Source organism: Felis catus, chromosome C1 (assembly GCF_018350175.1).
Source record: "Felis catus isolate Fca126 chromosome C1, F.catus_Fca126_mat1.0, whole genome shotgun sequence".
NCBI classification, from domain to species: domain Eukaryota; kingdom Metazoa; phylum Chordata; class Mammalia; order Carnivora; family Felidae; genus Felis; species Felis catus.
Window position 1 is genome coordinate 42,171,390 of NC_058375.1, and position 20,447 is coordinate 42,191,836.

Here is a 20,447-nt window from a genome sequence, read left to right on the forward strand (position 1 = left end):
GGTTCCCTTCTGTATAAAGTACCATGGTTGTCCCTCTCTCCACATGGTATATACACTGTTCACAGGCCAAATACAATTTCTTGTTTCTAATTTACACATAGTATTAGGATTTGAAAATGTCAATCTAAGTAAAGACTGAATGAAAGTATGGATTAAATACTATTTAAAGTATGGACGGACTAAATACTATTAAAATCTTATCCTGAAAGACAAGTTATTAAGAAACCCTAACTACTCTGCCCAATACAGGGTAGGGTCGGAGGTATAAACCAAGTTTGACTCATAGGCTTCTCCTCTAGATTTGGTTGAAAATTTGGTCAAACTTTAGCTCAGGACTTCCATAATCCACAGACTTGGAGAGACCCCACCAGATTTTTCCACTCCAAACCCCAAGGTCACTGTTCAGTCTGAGCTAACAGCCCTAGTCTCTTTTCTTTCTTGCTACTGGCTCACTAGAGCAGGCCTGCCACCCCATCTTTATGGTCTTTCCACAAAGCACTCCCTTCTGTGGGGGCATTTCACCTACCCACCTGCTTCCCACCAGGCTGTAGGGTAATAACAATCTCTCCACCTCTTACTCAGACAGAAAGACCCTAACAGTTTTATATCTATTAAATAAATACCCCTTGTTCTGGGTGGGACCCAGCAGATGCAATGAGAACATTGCTGAGCTATTTGCATAATGAGGAACTCCAGGTAAGATTACCCCTAATCCAAAGGAGATCTACTTGATTTTCTTCCCTGGAGGTCTTTTTTGACTTCAAGCCAAGCCCAATCACATTTCTCTTGATGTGGAAAAATGGAGATCAGCTCTAGGAAAAGTCTCCGAAACAGGCATTTCCTTAAAACAATATGCTCCATGAAAAAAGTTTCCTGATCAAAGACTCACACACTAATGCTCTCTTGAAAGATCACAGTAACATTAATAAATTAATGGCCTTGAGAAGTCCTATGACAATGAACCAATTTAACTGTGTAATCCAAACATTTCTCAAACACATTTGAACATGGGAAAGACCCTCTTTTAATAGCTTTCAACATTCTGCTACAATTCCAGGAAGCGGAAGAGATGTCCATTTATCTCTTCCATCTTACTTTACACAATTCATTACCAACACTTCAGTAGTGCTCCCTGTTTCTCAGGTGAATCAGGGGGCACAGCAAACCAACAACAGCTCTGGATTCAATACCCACTAAACACCTGAAAGAGGACTGTACTGCTATTTTGACCTTATTTAGTTGTCTTTCTAGCTTATCTCTTAATGTGGGCAAAGTATCCCATGATGGTAACTGAAACTACCCCTCAAAAGCAATCAGAACTGCTCTGATGCCAGCAAGACCCTGCATGACTGGCCCCGAGACAATGATCAACCTGACCTTTACTGCCCACTTGCACTTATCCACTCACTTTTGTCCCACATTTTCCTTGTATGAACCTGTTAAGTATTGCTGGCGTTTTGGACACAGTCTTTGAGATGCTGGTCTACTGTTTTCCCAGTGTTGGCCTCACTGAAATAAATTCCTTTCCTGTTTCACCAACATTCCTCTCTCTGCCTTTGAGATTTTTGTCAGCGGCGAGTGGCTGAACCTGGTCTGTCTGGGGCCCCCGGGCAGGTGCTCTTGCACCCCTGCGTCCCAGCTACACAGATTATGCATAAAACACTCTGCTAGTGTTTGTGGAAAATGAAGATATAGAGCCAAGTCTTGTTCCTTCCTCAAGAAGTTTGGCCTTTGGCTATTTGGTTCTGTATCTTTAAAAAAGATTTTTTTAATGTTTATTTTTGAGAGAGACAGAGACAGAGCATGAGAGGGCGAGGGGTAGAGAGAGAGGGAGACACAGAATCTGAAGCAGGCTCCAGGCACCCCTGGTTCTGTACTTTAAAAGGAACATGGATTCAGGGGTGCCTGAGTGGCTCAGTAGGTTGGGCAACCGACTTCAGCTCAGGTCATGATCTCACGGTTTGTGAGCTCGAGCCCTGCGTCGGGTTCTGTGCTGACAGCTCAGAGCCTGGAGCCTGCTTCGGATGCTGTGTCTCCCTCTCTCTCTACCCCTTGCCCGCTCACACTCTGTCTCTTTCAAAAAAAAACATTAAAAAAAAAAAAAAAGGAATATGGATTCAAAATCAACTGGTTTCATTTTCAGTCCTAGGGTTCACTTAGGTCCTTTCCTCTATGAATATTCCAAGTGGAATAACTTTAGGTATGACAGACCTGTGTTCAGAATCCAGCTGTTACTAACTGTATGACCTTAGCCATCACAATTTTAAAATTAAGAGAAGGATGCTTCCTTGGAAAACAAATCTAAAAGAACCTTACAGTTTTCTTTGGTGTCTTTGAGGGGGTCTGTAAGGATGACTTCATGGAAGAGCATAGGTTCCTGGACAACCTACTGGATGTTCTCCTTGGAAGGGGTGGTGTGGAAGTCTCTTCCTCTTCACTGCTAGAGTCTGAAATCTCTGCTGCCGGCAGAAACTCATCCTCTTCTTGGTTACTTTTACTATTACCTAAAAACCTGAATGGTGGGACACATTATTTTCTGATGTTCAGTGTCTAAATAAGAAGTTCCCTAGTAGGTCAGTGTGGATTAGAAGTATCACAGTCTTTCCTGCAACCAAGTAACAAAAGATGTGCTCTGCTTCTTGGGCCCTTGCTACTGTGATACTCTGCTAAGGGCTTTATTTATATTATCTTGTTAAATTCCTCAACAACCTTGTGACTTGTATTTTGTCATTCCCATCTTGTAGAAGAGGAAACCGAAGCTTAGAAAGGTTAAGTAACCTTCCCAAGGTTACATAGTACAACAAAGCTCAGGTTCAAATCCAAGCTGCCAGAATCAAAGTTCATTCTTTTAGGCACTTCACTAAGTCTTGCTGGGTGCAATTATGAAGTCCTGGGAGCCACCTGATGCCAGGGTAGTGTTTCTTGCCGCTTTCAAATTATGACATTTATGTGAAATTAACATAATCCCAGACATACTTAGTAAAAGGTAAATCTAACAAATAACAAAAAAATATGCCAGGCTTTAAGAAATAAGATTATAGATATCATAGATGGTAGTGAAAAACATTTTCTGCCTGCTAAGGAAGTCTTACCGAAGCTGCTGCCTAATCCGATTCAAAGTCAAGAGAGAACTCTTTCTATGGATCCGATGGGGGGTAGTGGTAGCTCCATCCTGAGCCTCTGGTTCTTCTGCCTCCCTGCAAGATATTACAGCAAGATTACAAGAAATGGTTTTGAGCACTAGGAATCAGTGGCAGCATCCAAAGTAGTCAAGGGGACTAATGGGTTCCTATTCTTTTTACAGCTACATTGGAGGAACCAATAACACTCTGCGAAAATGTTTATAATCGAAGTCTGACTCAAAAACAAAGTTTGACTAAAGCTTATCATTTAAATCAGACTCGTGCCCTTCTCAACTACAGACCAGAGTATACTAATCCCAGGCAGTTTGTCTTTTGTTGATTCTGAGGTATTGATGGATTTCCTGTCCAGTCTCAAGGTTAGCAGAAATGTAGCTACATATTAAATACAAAGCATTTACCAAGCAAACCTATTATTGACCAGGTGCTGGAGTCTCTGAGCAGGAAATATTGAAATGTGTAATTTCTGTCTTGTGACATTATTTGTGCAGCCCATTATTTACAAACATTGTCTAGTGTCAAACTGTAAAGTTTGTTCTAGATGCATTATCTTCTTGTACTATATGTATTTGAGAATGGTTTCCAGTTAAAAAAAACAACAACAGGGGTGCCTGGGTGGCTCAGTTGGTTGAGCGTCCAACACTTGATTTTGGCTCAGGGCATGATCCCAGAGTCATAGGATCGAGCGCTGCATCAGGCTCCGCACTGAGTGTGGAGCCTGCCTAAGATTCTCTCTCTCTCCCCCCCTTCCTCTGCTTGTGCTCTCTCATTCTCTCAAACAACAAGAACAACAACAACAACAAATCCAACCCAACAGACTAAGAAACTGACTGTTAATATGTGGTGAAGAGCCATACCAGGACTGTGAAGCAATCCAGGTTTGGGAAATTATCTTCCAGAGCAGTGACCCCCCAAATGACAGCTAGGTATATCAGAATCATCTAAAAAGCATTTCTAAATGCAGATTCCTGGGCCTCACACTTGGAGATTCACAATGTCTGGGAAGAGGCTCCAAAATCTGTGTTTTGGAAAGGCTCCTCGGTGATTCTACAGCAGTCAGATATGAGATCTGCTGCTCTAACTTTAGCAACTCTGTCCCACACATTTCACATCATGTGAAGGATCTCAATTTGCTCTGTGGGAGGCAGGGTAACACCCCCAATCACCTCTTTTTGATGTTTTCTGGTTTCAGAACCACAGAAGGCACCGAGGATTTCCAGCCCCCCCTGATAGGGGTAAGTGTTCTTTCCTCACAAATCTCTGTGGTTTTCAAAGCTGGGACTCGGGTTCTCAGGATCCTGTGACAGTCAGGTGAAGCCTTCTTGTCATCCTTGGCACATGAGCTTTGAATCTCTCCAGTTTTCTGCGGGGCTTTCAGAGCTGGAGACGAGGTATGAAGTCTATCAGGCTGAGACCTCTTAGTAGGTGAGATGATTTCAGAGAGGGTCACTTTTCGTTTACTTCTTCCAGGAGAATCCAACGAGGCCCCTGAATTCTGCTGGGAAATCCTAGTGTTGGGTGTCCTAGGGAAACCTAATCCCAAGAGAAATCACCACAGACGATGTATGAATTTTGTAATAAGCACTATTAACACCCTCAATCTCATTCTAGCTAAATTCATCCCCTGAAGTTACACAAAGACATGCACTGTCCATATTTGTAATTACTGCATGCTTTCTTTCCCCAGGCCAGGAAGCTCTTATTATTTTTTGTCTCTCCTAAATTCCATGGATGATTTTCCTGGTTAGAACCATAAGTCAACCGTTAAATCAGCTTTTGTGATTCAGCAATTTCCCTGAAGTAATCTACCAAAACAGTGGTTCTTAACCAAGGGTGATACTGCAACCTCTTAGCCCCCATTCAACAGCATTTGAAACAATTTCTATCAGTAGCTGCATTCAATAACACCAAGGCCTAGATTTTTCTTAACTCAGATTATATCTATCCATAGAGATGAGATGGATCCCTGGGGGCAATCAAATGGGTTCTGTGAATGCACAGACCCACATTTGGATTTGCCCCTTTACCATGACCAAAGGCACCAGGAACTCAGCCATTCATTCAGATATCAGCAGAGCTGTAAAAATGGCAGGGTGTGTGCCAGGTGATAGGAGAAAACAAAAACTGAATGAAACTCAATCCTGGTCCCTATTCACAGGATGTTCTAGTCTAACTGGGGAGATGATACATGTAAATGTCTATAATATGAAGTAAAATCATCCTAAAGCACCTAAGTGCTAATAAATATGGCTTTTGAGATAGACCTTGAAAAAAAGACAAGATTTCAACAGAGCTGAAAGGGGAGGGAAGGGGGCATATAGGGAGAGAATAGATCAGACCGATGTGAGTGAAGACAACAAGGCAAGAAAGCACTGGGCACAGAGGAGTTCACTTTAGTCACAGCACATGGTTTTGTTGGGAACAGCTGCAGGTAAGGTGAAGAAAGCCATCTATACCTGTGTGATGAATATGAGGGTAACTCATATCTAGATTGATGTAAAAATGTTCCAATGTCCTGGTCTCCTTCATACCTCATTTTCCCATCTTTCTGTTAAAAACAATCTAAAAATTTTTCATCATATCCTCTCTCCTCTAATTATGTAACTGTGTCAAGTCTAAATTTCTTAACCCAACTGTCAAGGTCCTGCAAATTCAAGTCAAAAAAATACCACCATTTATTTCTAAATGGCAATGTTGCCAATTATTTCTTTAGTAATCTTCTGGTTATTTCCCAAATGTTTTACAAATTTATATTCAACTCCTAAATATAGACTGTACTAAGGGGCTATCAAGAACACAAATAACTTATGCCCAACAAACTTGGCACATACACAAAGAATTCAGGACTAATGACACATAATAGGATGAGCTCTCAGAACCGCCATGAAGTGTCTTCAAATACATTAGAAGTGAAAAAAGTAAGATGAAAAGGGATATATCCAGTATGCTACTCTACTGGATAAGAAAAAAAAAATTATATGCATGTTTTAGTATATGTGTCTGTCTGTATGTGTGTGTGTATATATGTATGTATGTATGTATGTGTACACACACACACACACATCTGATTTTTGCAAAAAAACAAAAAACACACACACAGAAAAAACAAACCAGAAACTAATAAAATTGATTACCTACAAAAGATGGAATGGAAACAGGGTACAAGGGCAAAGAAAGGAATGGGTCTTCTCTGAATACACTTGTTTTAAATAGCTTTGACTCTTATTTTACTGTTTTGCATGCTTGAAAAAATTAATCACAGGTGGGAAAGGCCCTAAAATTAAACAGAAATAAAAGAACCTAACTGCCTATCACCAATAATATAACCATCAGAGGGAAAAGAAAAAAAACAATCAAAATAACTTTACTCCCTCAGTGGGATATATTCTAAAGGCATAAAGAACTGCAAATAAATTTTGAACTTTAGTTGGTAAGTTAACTGTTGGTAGTAGTATTGGTATAGCAATCGTGAAATTACTTTGTACTGGGATTGCTCCTGAGAACCAAGGCTCTTCTTAAAGAAGGGAGATACAATTATGGAATATGGGAAGGCGAGGAAGAACCCTGTGGTATAGATTAAAAGTATCAGTATGAATTTAAGAGTTTTAAAATACGTATTTCTTATCTCCTCTACAAGGATCTAAAAGCAAGGTCATCTTAATAAGCAAAGCTTTCGAAGATATAGGGCTCAACATTACTAATCATTAGGGAACAATTATGTAACAATGACATCCCTCACATCCATGAGGCTGGCTACTATAAAAACACAGAAAACAGGAAGTGTTGGTGAGGATGTGGGGAAATTGGAACCTTTGTGCACTGTTGGTGAAAATGTAAAATGATGCAGCTACTATGGAAAACAGTATGGTGGTTCCTAGAAAAATTAAAAATACAACCTAACATATGACCCAGCAATTCCACTTCTGGGTATATACCCAAAATGAAAGCAGACACTTGAGCAGATATTTATACACCCATGTTCATAGCAATAAGTTACAATAGCCAAAAGGTGAAAGGAACCCAAGTATCCACTGACAGATGAATGGATAATCAAAATGTGGTATATATATACTATAGACTATTATTTAGCCTTAAAAAGGAAATTTTACCTCAAATAGCCAAAGCAATCTTGAGAAAGAAGAACAAAGCTGGAGGCATCACGCTCCCTGATTTCAAACTATATTACAAACCTATAGTAATCAAAACAGTAGGGTATTGGCATAAAAACATACATATAGATCTGTGGTACAGAATAGAAAGTCCCAAAATAAACCCCCACACACGGTCAATTAATTTACAAAAAAGGAGCCAAGAATATACAATGGGGAAAAGATAGTCTCTTCAATAAATGGTCCTGGGAGAACTGGACAGCCACATGCAAAAAAAAAAAATGAAATGGGACCCTATCTTCCACCATACACAAAAACCAACTCAAAATGGACTAAAAATTTGAATGTCGACCTGAAACCATAAAATTCCTAGGAGAAAACGTAGGTGGTAAGCTCTTTGACATTGGTCTTGGAGATGATTTTTTGGATCTGAAACCAAAAGCAAAAACAAAGCAAAAATAAACAAGTGGAACTACATCAAACCAAAAAGTTTCTGCATCAACAAAATGAAAAGGCAAATCTATGAGTGAGAGAAAATATTTACAAATCATTTACTGGCTAAGGGGTTGATATCCAAAAAAGACAAAGAACTCATATAACTCAACAGCAAAAAGACAAACAATCTGATTAAAAAATAGGCAGAAGATCTGAATAGACAGTTTTCCAAAGAGGACATACAGATAGCCAACAGGTACATGGAAAGATGCTCAGTATCACTAATCATCAGGGAAATGCAAATCAAAATTAGAAGACAACACGTCATATCTGTCAGAATGGCTATTATCAAAAAGACAAGTGTTGATGAGGACATGGAAGAAAAGGAACCCTCATGCACTCTTGGCAGGAATGTAAATTGGTATAACCACTGTGGAAAACAGTATGAAGGTTCTTCAGAAAATTAAATAGAAATATCATTCATTCTAGCAATTCTACTTTTGTGTATTTATCTGAAGAAAAGGAAAACACTAACTTGAAAAGGTATGTGTACCTCCAATGCAGTATTAGATACAATAGTCAAGATATGGAAGCAACTTAAGTATCCATCAATGAATGAATGGATAAAGATACACACACACACACACACACACACACACACACACACACACACACACAGAGGAATATTTTTCAGCCAAAAAAGGGATAAAATCCTGCCATTTTCAACAACATGAATGGAGCTTCAGGGCTTTCCACTAAGTGATATAAGTCAGAGAGAGAAAGACAAATATCCTATGACCTCACTTATATGTGGACTCTAAATTTAAAAAAGTGAAAACACAAAAAACAAGCTCATAGATACAGGGAACAGATTGGTGATCACCAAAATCAGGGGATGGGTGAAATGGGTGAAGGAGGTGAAAACTTACTAACTTCCAGTTGCAAAGTAAGTAAGTCATGAGGATATAGTGTACATGGAGATATAATAGCAACTATTGTTAAGAATACAGTTATTGCATATCTGAAAGTTGGTAAGAGAGTCAATCTTACAAGTTCTCATCTCAAGAAAAAGTTATCTGAACCATGAGTGGTGACAGATGTTAACAAATCATTATGTTGTATAACTGAAACTAATATAATGTTATGTTAATTACACCTCAATTTTCTTTAAAAAGGGAAAATTTGACACATGCTACAACATGGATGGTCCTTGAGGACATTATGCTAATTTAAACCAGTCAGAAAAGGGTAAATTCTGTATGATTCCACTTCTATGAGGTATCTAGAGTAGTCAAATTCAGTAAAAGAAAGCAGAATGGTGGTAGTCACCCAGGGATGGTGGATGGGGAATTGGGAGTTATTGTCTAATGGTTGCAGAGTTTCAGTTTTAGAAGATGATGGTGATGGTTGCACAAAAACAAATGTATTTAATGCCATTTAACTGTACACTTAAAAATGACTAAAATGGGAGATGGTTAAGCATCAGGTCATGATCTCGCCGTTTGTGAGTTCAAGCCCTGTGCCCGGCTCTGTGCTGACAGCTCAGAGCCTGGAACCTGCTTCTGATTCTGTGTCTCCCTATCTCTCTGCTCCTCCCCTGTTTCCTCTCTCTCAAAAAAAAATAAACATTTTTTAAAAACTAAAAAATTATAAAATGGTAAATTTTATACTCTGTGTGTTTCAACATGTGTCCAATCAGTACCTGGCCCACTGCTCAATACTATAGCACTAACTCAATACTATATGAGTTAATATTTTATCATATTCCTTTAGTCTCAATATTGCCCACTGTGACCCATCTCACACTTACCATTGAGCTCCAGTTTCTTCTTTGCCCTTGGGGTGACAGGATGAGAAGGAGTTCGGCGAGATTTGGAGGTAGAATGCCTTGATTCAATCCTTTTGATCGCATGCTCTGCTGTGGTCCTAGAAGGGCTTTCTATGCTCTTGGTCTTGACTCCCACAGGCTTCTGGCTCCTCGGGCTGCCTTCTTGTAGCTTATCAAACTCTGCAAATAGTTCTGGGGATAGTGGTCTGAATGCCTTCTCATTCCAAGACAGTTTCACAAAGAGTATCTTCTCATCTTTCAGATCCATAGGTAACACTTCATCTGGGCCTAATGCTACTACCTGAATTTAGGATGTACAGGTGAACAGGAAGAAATGTGAACCAAATGAGCCAAGGAATTCTTCATGAGAGTGATGATTAAAAATCATTTAATCTGTATCCTTACCTGGAATGTCACTCTTCCAAACTAAAGAGGCACAGACATGGCATAGCAAATTTCCAGACTCCTAGCTGACACTCCTACACTGAGCTGTTTTCTTTCCCAGTCCAATCTACTCACTCATGTCAAATTTCCCCACAACTTCTCTAAGCACGCTCCCCTGCTCAAGTCCATAATGGCTCCCAGCTCCAGCAAGATCTGATTATTAAACTGGTTTTTGGTACCTTCTAAAATCTGGCCCCACTCTACCTCCTGAGTGCTCAGTATCTTCCAAATGGCCTTCCATCACTATTTGAGCTTGGCTTGTCACAGCCCTGCTTATCCCCCACACCCCATTAGGTTCCTACCTAAATACCTTCTTCCCACTCTGCCTTTCCAAATTGACCCATTTTGCTACTTCAACTTCTATATCTGCCTTTTACTCCTTCACTCTTTTAACTCCAGAGACAAATTATTTTGAGGCATATGCTATGCTGGGCTCACAGACTGGAAAAGAAAACAGACTATGGTCATGCCATACCTAAGTCTCTTTGCCCTACCATTAAACCAACTACTTAGGAGAGCCTGGGTGGCTCAGTCAGTTAAGCGTCGACTTCAGCTCAGGTCACGATCTCGCGGTCTGTGAGTTCGAGCCCTGCGTCAGGCTCTGGGCTGATGGCTCAGAGCCTGGAGCCTGCTTCCAATTCTGTGGCTCCCTCTCTCTCTGCCCCTCCCCCGTTCATGCTCTGTCTCTGTCTCAAAAATAAATAAACGTTAAAAAAAAAAAAATAAATAAACCGACTACTTAATCACCATGAGACCTTATTTCATATCATGATCTAACCCCATTTTAGGGGCCTGAAGTAGCTCAAAAAATAATCTGTATCTTAGTTTCCAAACCAGTGTCTCAATTAATTCTACAGTTCATCGGAACCTGATTTATCACAAAATCACGTAAAATAAATTTGCCCTAAGCAACTAACACTCTTTGTACTGATCTACTCAAGGTGAAGTCCTCATTTAAGCAAGTGTATTCACCCTTGCAATGCTTTGTCTGCCACAATCACAGCTAAATATAATTTCCCACTGAGATACATTTGCTAATTCCTGCTCATCCCTCAGGTCACAACCTAAATGTCACTTCCTCCAGGAGGCTCCTAACACACAGTAAGTGCTCTCCATAAATATTTGTTGAGATAAAGTAGGCAGGTAAGCAGAAAAGATGACAAACAGGAAAAAATGCATTTCTGTAGGGTAAATTAAAGCCAGTAATATTTCTGAGGTCACGCAGTTTAGGAGGCAGCCAGAAATAAACTTCAATATAGAACTGGGTGTCAAGGCATCACCTACCTGCACATGGCCAATGATGGTCTCAGCATTAATGTTGCTATTACAGGCAGGGTAATCATACCAGAATATCTCCTGTGCTGCAGGCTTCCGCCCCAGCAAATGCCGTTTACTGACAGGCACTTCACAGAATCTGATAAACCACTGGACTCGAGCACGTTTCTTGGAATGAGGTTCAGAATCTAGGAGGGATAGGTGGAAAAGGGAGGGTTAAGAAAATGCAAGAACATTTTATTAAACACTTCCTATGTGCCAGACACTGTACTAAGCACCTGATAATACTTGATTGACATATTATTTTTAATCCTCACATTAACCCTACAAGGTAGGTATTATGGCTATCTCTCTTTTACAGGCAAAGTAATCAAGTTACAGGGACCTTAAGTAATTTGTCAAAGGTCATAGGATCAACCAGCAGCGATCTGACTCCACCAGCACCCATGTCTTTCTCATTTTGTTCCACTTCCTAATGAGGCTATCGGTCATCAAAGAAGTTACAAAAGGCATTTGAGAGGAGCAATTCTAAACACAGGCACTGAACAAATCTGGCAAATCAGGGATTATAAAGAAGCCACCAAAAATAGCAAAACAAAAATTGTGGCAAAAATTAGAGCATTAGCCACTGAGGTGACTTCCAGCAAACGTATGCTTGCATTTTTTAGCTTTATCTTTATACATTAATATGATATTAATATACATTAATATCACTCCATACCAGCATCAGGCCCAAGTGAAAGGACATACACAATCACTAGCACCACCATCATCATCGCCTCTTCTCTTCCCTCACTTCAGATAAAGACTGAAACCATCCAATGGAGCAACACACAAAGATTCTAAAATCTAATCACAAAGGCCCGTAGCTCAAATACAGAAGCCCACCGTGCCAATGTGCTCCCCCTGGTGGATGTTAGTTTCATGAGGTTTTCCTCCACATTCCTTTTAGGCATACAAACTGCCACAGGAATACCTATCCTGTCATTCTCTGCCTAGCTTTTGGAAGACACAGTTTTATGTAGTTTCTAATTGCTATCTTTCTTCTTCTTCTTGTTTTTTTAAAGTTTATTTATTTATTTTTGAGAGAGAGAGAGAAAGAGGGACAGAGGATCTGAAGAGGGCCCTGTGCTGACAGCAGAGAACTTGATGTGGAGCTTGAACTCACAAACCATGAGATCATAACCTGAGCCGAAGTTGGACGCTTGACTGACTGAGCCACCCAGGAGCTCCTGCTATCTTTAGTCTTAATTCCCCTTTTGGAACTCTGCCCCATTCCTACCTTTCTGCTTTGCAGAGGGTTAAAAGTTCAGAAAGTCAGTTGAGGGCTGTGAGTGTGGACATGCAGCCTCTGGTTAACACTACCTTCCCTTTTGTTCCTCTAGAATTAGGGGTAGTAATGGCTTTCTGCACTTACTGATCTCTGGGAAATACCACCTTTTGTTCCTCCAGCCTTCTCAACACTTATATACAAGTCCCTATGGGAAAAACTAAAGATCTTTTTGTTTTCTTGATTGAACATCAACTGACATACCTTCCCAATCCAACTTATCTCCTCCCTTGTAAAAAAAAAGTTACATTTTCAAAATTCATCACTATCTTCCTCATACTAAAATTAAAGGACACCAGGGTGCCTGGGTGGCTCCGTCAGTTAAGCATCTGACTTTGGCTCAGGTTATGATCTCGCAGTTCGTGAGTTTGAGCCCCACATTGGGCTCTGTGCTAACAGCTCAGAGCCTGGAGCCTGCTTTGGATCCTGTGTCTCCCTCTCTCTGCCCCTCTCCTGCTCACATTCTGTCTCTCTCTCTCTCAAAAATAAACATTAAAAAAAAATTTTGTTAATTAAATTTAAAGGACACGTCTGTATCATCTATTTTTTTTCCTTCCCCCTTCCTCCTGAATTTATCCTTTATCCAAAACTGCCTTAAGGACCATTTTTACCCACTCCTAAAAATAATGGAAAACCTAATTCTTGAACTCCGCCAATCCCATTTTTACCCACTACTGCTCTAGCGAGCAAAAAAGTTTACTAGACGTAACAGGGTACAGCTAGTGCTTAAGTGACCCCACCTCAGAATCTAGGGTTCACACCCTCTATGTTGCAGTGAACAGAAAAATCAGCAATCAGAAATCTTGCAGCTCCCAATCATTCATGATAAGGAATGGTTCTCATTCCAGCCCCAAACTCACCATCTTCAAACAACTCAACCAATTTAGCAACATACGGATTTTCATCATCATCCCCTTCAATCAACACGAATTGTCCAACTTGGATGTGAATCTCAGTCAAACTACCTTCTATTTTGACACTCATTTCTCTAGGAGGGAGAGAAACATGTTAGGAAATCGTTTAGGATGGGTCAACCTCTTCCGACTCTCTGGGCACAGATGAAAGTGCTCTCCAACTGGAAATCCCCGAAATAGTTTCTCTCTGATGACCAATTCTCCTATTAGGAAACCAATTCACCCATAAAGTCATATGCCAGAAGAGATGAAATGGGTTGAATCAATTGTTTCAGTGTGAATGATTAATCTAGAGGCCTTACTATGAACCCTAACTTCTCTCAGTTATTGACAAAGAACAAAGGCTTCCCAAGCATGAAAGCTGCCCAGTAACAGTATCAAATTCTTCAGAGACCTCTAGGGCTGAGAGGACATCTAAACAACATCAAATCCCACCCTATTATTATGCAGAAATACACAGAACCCACCTTAAATAGATATAACATTATCATACCTACCAAATTTTATTAATGATATAACGTCTTACTGTATCACTGCTTTATTTATGCTATCATCTTACATTAAACAAAACCCTTCCTTATAATCTATTCATATTTATTGTCCCTCAACTCTCAATCTGTAATAACTAGAACAGGCTGGATACAAGTTATTAATAGTTTAGTGTGGAGAAGCTATTATTTCCAGGACACCCAACAGAGTCCATCACTCACTTGTAGATGTGGTAGTGTAGTTTTTGATCCAACAATGGCCTGCCAACCCACGAGTAAGTTTGTCTGGTCTTCAGCCTTGTAGGGTAGTATGCCATGGCTCCTATGTGAAAGTCACTAACTGAGTTAACATGACAATGCTCTGATGGATTCTAGTACACAGTTCCCTGCCTTCGGTGAGTTTGGCCTACTCTTCTGCCCCCAATACATTTTATATCCAGATTTTAGATTTAGAAAACATTTTCTTTGATGAAAAAGTCAAGTTCTATACAGACTGAACACAGGAAATTTAGTATCATCTGTGTATGTCTTGTACTGTCTTATCTGTTCCTATGCACAGTCAATATGTAAGAAAAGAAACTATAAATATTTAGAAGTACCTACTAGCTACAATGCACAATGATAGGTATTAAACATTCAACAACTCGAAACTAAATACAGTGATACAATGGTTGTAAGCATCTTCATAACACTTATAAACCAGGTCTTAAGGCTGTTGAAGTAGCAAAGGCTCCCTACAGGGGTTTTCTGAACTGAATATTGAATAGTAAGTAAATATTGATAAGATAAAATTAAATGAGGGATTCTAAGGGATGGAGGGAAAAACATGCAAGAGGCATTTAGGGGAATGGTAATGGGTTTTAACAAGTGTATCATTACACTTACATTGAAGACAAAAAACACAAAACCTCTCTGACATTTGAAAGGGGACTTTTCCTGTGCATCTGACAGACCCTAGCTGTAAGTAGTGTGAATAGCAAAAAGAAATGCTTATGTTAAAGTACATGGGGAAAAAAAGGAGACACTTTTACTGATAAAAACAGAAATGTGAATGAAAAATCCAAGGATATCTGACAATCCTCTCTACAATTTGAGAGCTGCAATCTCTTAGTCCTAATAATAATGCCAATCTATTATTTTAAGTTTAAGTAATTAAGATAATAAATCTTTCCTCTAAATTCAATGCTTTTTTTATGAAACTAAAATTTGACAAAACTGGGGCTAAATAAAAAATTTTTTAATCCTTTTGACAGAATTACTCTGAATTACTGATAGATGGGCCAATAATTTCAGGCTGTGTTGAAAACAACATCCTGATTAAACAAGCTGGTTTCCTAAAGTTCAGTAGCATGTCCTATATTCTAACTTGGGAACATTCTGACCTATAAGATTTTCAGCTTTTGAAAAAGGTATTTTTTATGGGGCACCTGGGTAGCTCAGTAGGTTAAATGTCTGACTTCAGCTCAGGTCATGATCTCCCAATCTGTGAGCTGGGAGTCCTGCATCGGGCTCTCTGCTGTCAGCTTGGCCCACTTGGGATCCTCTGTGTCCCCCTCTCTCTGCCCCTCCCCTGCTCACGCTCTCTCTCTCCCTCCCTCCCTCTCTCAAAAATAAACAAAAAAACCCCACACTGAACATTTAAAAAAATAAATTTAAAAAAATAAAAAAGGTATTTTTTTCCTATGCTTTGAGGAAACTAATTAGCAAAAAGAAGAAAAGATACTAAGTCATTAGTAAATACACAGCTTAGAAAGGATGCCTAAATGATTGCTATTAAAAACATTAACAGTACTATATAATTCACACAATACTATTAAAATGAATCTAATTTTAATTAAGTACATCACAGAAATGAACAAATAGCAAAGACTAAGGAGTAAAAAATGTAGGAGACTTGTGCTCAAATAAAAAGTGAATTTGGATTCATTATAACCAATCATCTCTTGGTAAAAATTAGTAAAACGTTTTGAATCACAATAAATGTTAAGGAAATACAGAACACTAACTTACCTTACAATATATGTTTCTTTTAATGGATGATCTAACACAGAACTGTCAGTAGTAAACTTGGATCTTTTCACCTTTCCACAATGCAACCAGGCAAAATAGGCTACAGAGGTAACAAAAGATGCAAATAAATTACAGATCTCACTAAACCCTGTCATTAAAAAAAAACAAAAACCTGGAATATCACTGAGAGTACTTTGCAGCAAACTGGTCTCCCTGAAAACTTTCTATAATTCCCGAATAATCTAAGTGTAGAATAAATCACCTGATTTGCCACTTTGACTATAATATTTGACTCCACTGAAACAACATTTTCATTCTTTCAACCCCCAAATTGGCAAAGAGAAGGACAACCACCTATAAGGTACTCATGTATACCTAAGGGAATCAAATCCAAGCTCTCAGCTTTTTATAATACGATGATATTTTAGCTTACTAAAGCAGACATCCTCCTTCAAAAACCAATCCAAGATAAAATTTCTAGGTCATGAGCTATGATCAATGAGACCAGTATGTGGGGTGCCTGGGTGGCTCAGTCAGTTAAGCGTCCAACTCGATTTCAGCTCAGGTCATGATCTCACGGTTCGTGGGATTGAGCTCCACACTGGGCTCTATGCTGACAGTGCAGAGCCTGCTTGCAATTCTCTCCTTCTCTCTGTCCCTCCCCACCTCAAAAGAATAAAAAATAAAAAAAATGAGACCAGTATATGGGCATATATATACAAGGGTGGGTGGTTTATCCTAGGCTGAACAAACAGGGATACTGGAAGAAAGACTGTCTGGGCTTAGACATATAACCTGCCTCCCACTGCTCTATCACTATGCTTCAAGCCTGCTTTCCCAAACTTTAAGCAGATCAAGGTTGTTGGTGTCCTCAGATGTATTACACAGTTGCTGTTCTCTCTTCTTGCATATCTTTGCAGGGATGGCTCAGGTCTCAGCCCCAATAAAACTTTCTCAGATAGGCTTTCACTGATACCCAATGGAAAGTTACCCTGTTACTCCCTTATACTGTCCATCATGTTCCATTACCCCACCCTATGATCAAAGCAATAAACACTATATTAATTTCTTATTTATTGTACTTCCTATACTAGAATGTTAACCTCCAGGGGGGCCTGGGTGGCTCAGTCAGTTAAGCACCTGGCTCTTGATTTTGGCTCAGTTCATCAATTTCATGGATTCATGAGTTTGAGCCCCACATCAGGCTCTGTGCTGATGGCATCGAGCCTGCTTGGGATTCTCCCTCTTTCTGCCTCTCCCCAGCTCACACTCTCTCTCAAAATAAATAAACTTAAAAAAAAAAAAAAAAAAGAATGTTAGCTTCCAAAAAAGCACAGATATTGGGACCTTGTCTATCTTATTCATAACTGTATCCCCAGAGCCTAGGTTAGTACTTGGCACACAAAAGGTGAATGAATGAATGAAAAAACAAATTGATTTTAAAAATTGTCTGACTCTTGATTTTGGATCAGGTCATGATCTCATGGTTCATGAGCCCCATGGTGGGCTCCATGCTGACAGTGCAGAGCCCGCTTGGGATTCTCTCTCATTTCCTCTCTCCCTCTCCCCTGCTTGCACTCTCTTTATCTCAAAATAAGTAAATAAACTTAAAAAAAAAGGATTTAAAAAATCATTAGTGTCAATTAATACCAAGTGTGGTATGGACAGAGAACAGCCAGAAATCTCATACACTGCTGAAGGGCACATAAATTGGTAAAACTGCTTTGGAAAATGGGCAGTATCTACTAAAACTGAACATATGAACATCCTATGACCCAGGAATTCCAAAAGAATATACCCAACAGAAAAACATACAAACCATTGAAAGACATGAACCAGAATGTTCACAGCAGCTCTATACAGCAATGAAATTCAACAAACTATAACTGCACACATGGGGAAAATGTCACAAAGTAACAATGAACTAAAGAAATCAGACACCAGAAAATATACTATATCAATTCCATTTATATAAAGTTCAAAAATAGGTAAAAGTAACCTATGGTGTTAGAAGTCGTAATAGAAGGTAACCTAGGTGACTGAAAGGGAATATGGTGGGAAGCCAGATGTTTCTGGGACGCTGGTCATGTTTCTTGATCTGCATGCTGGTTGCACAGGTATGTTCTCTTTAAGAAAATTCATTGACCTGTACATTTGATATGTTCACTTGTCTGTAAATATTTTTCAATGAAAAGTTCAAAAAATTAATGGAGAGTCCATCTAAAGGGGCAGCATAAGATGTCAAGCCTCTTTGTACTGTTATCCCACTTTCTTACCTTATGACCCAGCATTTCATCTCATCCACCATCAGCGGAGAGATCACCCAAGAGGGGTGATGAATGGGGTAGAAAGGCAGTCAGTCTGACTTGGCCTAGCAAAGGCTTTGGCTTCTAGGAGATACCCACAACAGACTCTCAGTGTTGCAGATACCAGAAATCGGGAACATACATACCACCCAGTGCAGGGTGCCACACCCAAGGAAAACATAAGGGAGTCATGGTTGCAGTAAAAATGATAGCGGATACATATTGAGCCAATATTATGATAGAAGGTGGAGCCAAAACTCTATGAATTTATCTCATTTAATCCTCAAAATAATCCTAGAACAATGCTAGTACATATTAAGTGCACAGTAGGTACTCAATAATAAATATTTGCTGAATGAAAGGTAGGTGCTATTAGCCCTTCAAAATGATTAACTTGTCCTGGGGCGCCTGGGTGGCTTGGTCAGTTAAGCGCCCGACTTCAGCTCAGGTCATGATCTCACAGTTCATGGGCCGGAGCCCTGCGTCAGGAAGTGTTCACAGCTCAGAGCCTGGAGCCTGCTTTAGATTCTGTGTCTCTTTCTCTCTCTGCCCCTCCCCCACTCATGCTGTCTCTGTCTCTCAAAAAAGTGAATAAATGTTAAAAATTTTTTTAAAAATGATTAACTTGTCTCAATGTTACTCTAGATGGCACAGCCTTAATTAGAACCCTGAGCAGCCAGATTCCAATGAACTCTAAACCACTTCACTTTACAACACCTGTGTGAAAGTGGATACTGTTAATACATGTCTAAGAGAACTTGCTTCTGTTGTGCTTACTACAATAAGTCAGGCTTCCCAGGCCACTAACCGGGAAGTCAAATGTATCCCCATTTTCTTACCCACAACATGGGGATAATAATAGACTCTTCCTTCTATTCAACAAAAAACTTTAATCACCCATTGTGTGCCAGGCACTATTCTAGAATTAAGTGAGAAAATGCAAAAATGGTAAAAATCACTTGCCCACTCCCTAATCCCTTGCATTTATTTTTAAGAGATAGTGGTTCTTTTTTTTTTAAATAATTTGATGAACGTTATGAAACTCTCATACAATTCACACAAAATTTTGCTTTTAATTTCAGGGGATTCATAAACCTTATAAAATCCACATATTGCCCTCTATTACGTTAAAAACTGTTGCAGAAGGACGTGGTAAATTATGCTGTCACATCGGAAACCTCCGTTGGCATTCACAAGTACCCAAAAACAGCACGGAAGAGGGTACCATTTTTACGGACAACTAAAAGAGAAAACTGACACATCTAATCATTGTAGTTTCGCAGATAGTAGCCCCGGATAGGAATCTCACATCTCATGTGTCTAAGTCCAGTGCTTTTTCCAACTGTAAAAACAGACGGCCTTTCTATTCCGGGGTTAGCCTAGAGGAAGTAAAAGACGTGCCAGTAGACTTCTCTCCTAGAAAGAAGGTGGATGAGAGTCCAGCAGTTAAGAGCAACTCATCTGGGGGTTAAAAAAAAAAAAAAAAAGAAGAAGACCTGGGTAGGAGCCCAGGCCTCTTACTCACAGAAAGCGACCTAGACAAGTCTCTCTCTGGGCTCAATTGATACATCCGTAAAATGGAGTCATAACTTCTGCTGCTTTGCCTTCCCTGTGGTGCTTGGTTCACGATGGCTCAAAGGAGGAAAAGATGCAAATGCATCACAAGGGCAAAGCCGATAGAAGATATGGTTACGATCATTAAATGAGAACCTCAGGGCGCTGTGGCCAGGAATACTCACGCTTTTCTGCTGTTGGCTTCCGGTTTCCCCAACTGCAAAGTCTCCGTCCCTGAAGGAGTGGGAAGCCTTTTACAAATCGGAATGTGGAAAAGAAGAATGCTCCTAATGGGCTTAGAATTTAACAGGCGCTTAGTATATATCTCCTGAACGAATCAATGATTGAGTGCGTCCACAGAGAAAAACTTCCGCAGTCCCCCTGGCTCAGATCCCCCTCCAGCCCCGGAACTCCACACTCACCAGTTGCCTAAGCCCTCCGATTCCACCGTCTCTGCTTCAGGAGCTCGTGGAGCCGCAGCAATTCTAACCTGCCCCAGCTGGACTCCTCTTACAGTCACTGGCCGCACGCCGGAGACAAAGCGGGAGCCTACCTGGGAAAGTAGAGAAGATGGAGAAAAGAAAATTTCGCGCCAAACGTCGTGGCCCCGCCCC

General features: G+C 39.9%; 1 protein-coding gene across 6 annotated transcripts in view; it reads right to left on the minus strand.

The window, feature by feature from the left end:
* ORC1 (origin recognition complex subunit 1) overlaps positions 1 to 20,409 on the minus strand; it is a 32,170-nt gene extending 11,761 nt beyond the window's left edge. For 2 of the 6 annotated variants that reach the window (XM_045035836.1, XM_045035839.1), the window contains exons 1-10: positions 20,256 to 20,409; positions 20,019 to 20,067; positions 15,974 to 16,073; positions 14,186 to 14,285; positions 13,422 to 13,549; positions 11,241 to 11,419; positions 9,495 to 9,813; positions 4,307 to 4,673; positions 3,093 to 3,197; positions 2,317 to 2,512 (exon numbers count right to left, since the gene is read on the minus strand). In XM_045035836.1, the coding sequence (XP_044891771.1) occupies positions 2,317 to 2,512; positions 3,093 to 3,197; positions 4,307 to 4,673; positions 9,495 to 9,813; positions 11,241 to 11,419; positions 13,422 to 13,549; positions 14,186 to 14,280 (1,389 nt within the window). In that variant the 5' untranslated portion in view covers positions 14,281 to 14,285; positions 15,974 to 16,073; positions 20,019 to 20,067; positions 20,256 to 20,409. Of the gene's footprint in view, positions 1 to 2,316; positions 2,513 to 3,092; positions 3,198 to 4,306; positions 4,674 to 9,494; positions 9,814 to 11,240; positions 11,420 to 13,421; positions 13,550 to 14,185; positions 14,286 to 15,973; positions 16,074 to 19,804; positions 19,912 to 20,018; positions 20,068 to 20,255 lie in introns of all 6 variants that reach the window. The other 4 variants (XM_045035837.1, XR_006584274.1, XM_045035838.1 and 1 more) reach the window with 4 other exon arrangements.
* Between the last annotated feature and the right edge of the window lie 38 nt (positions 20,410 to 20,447).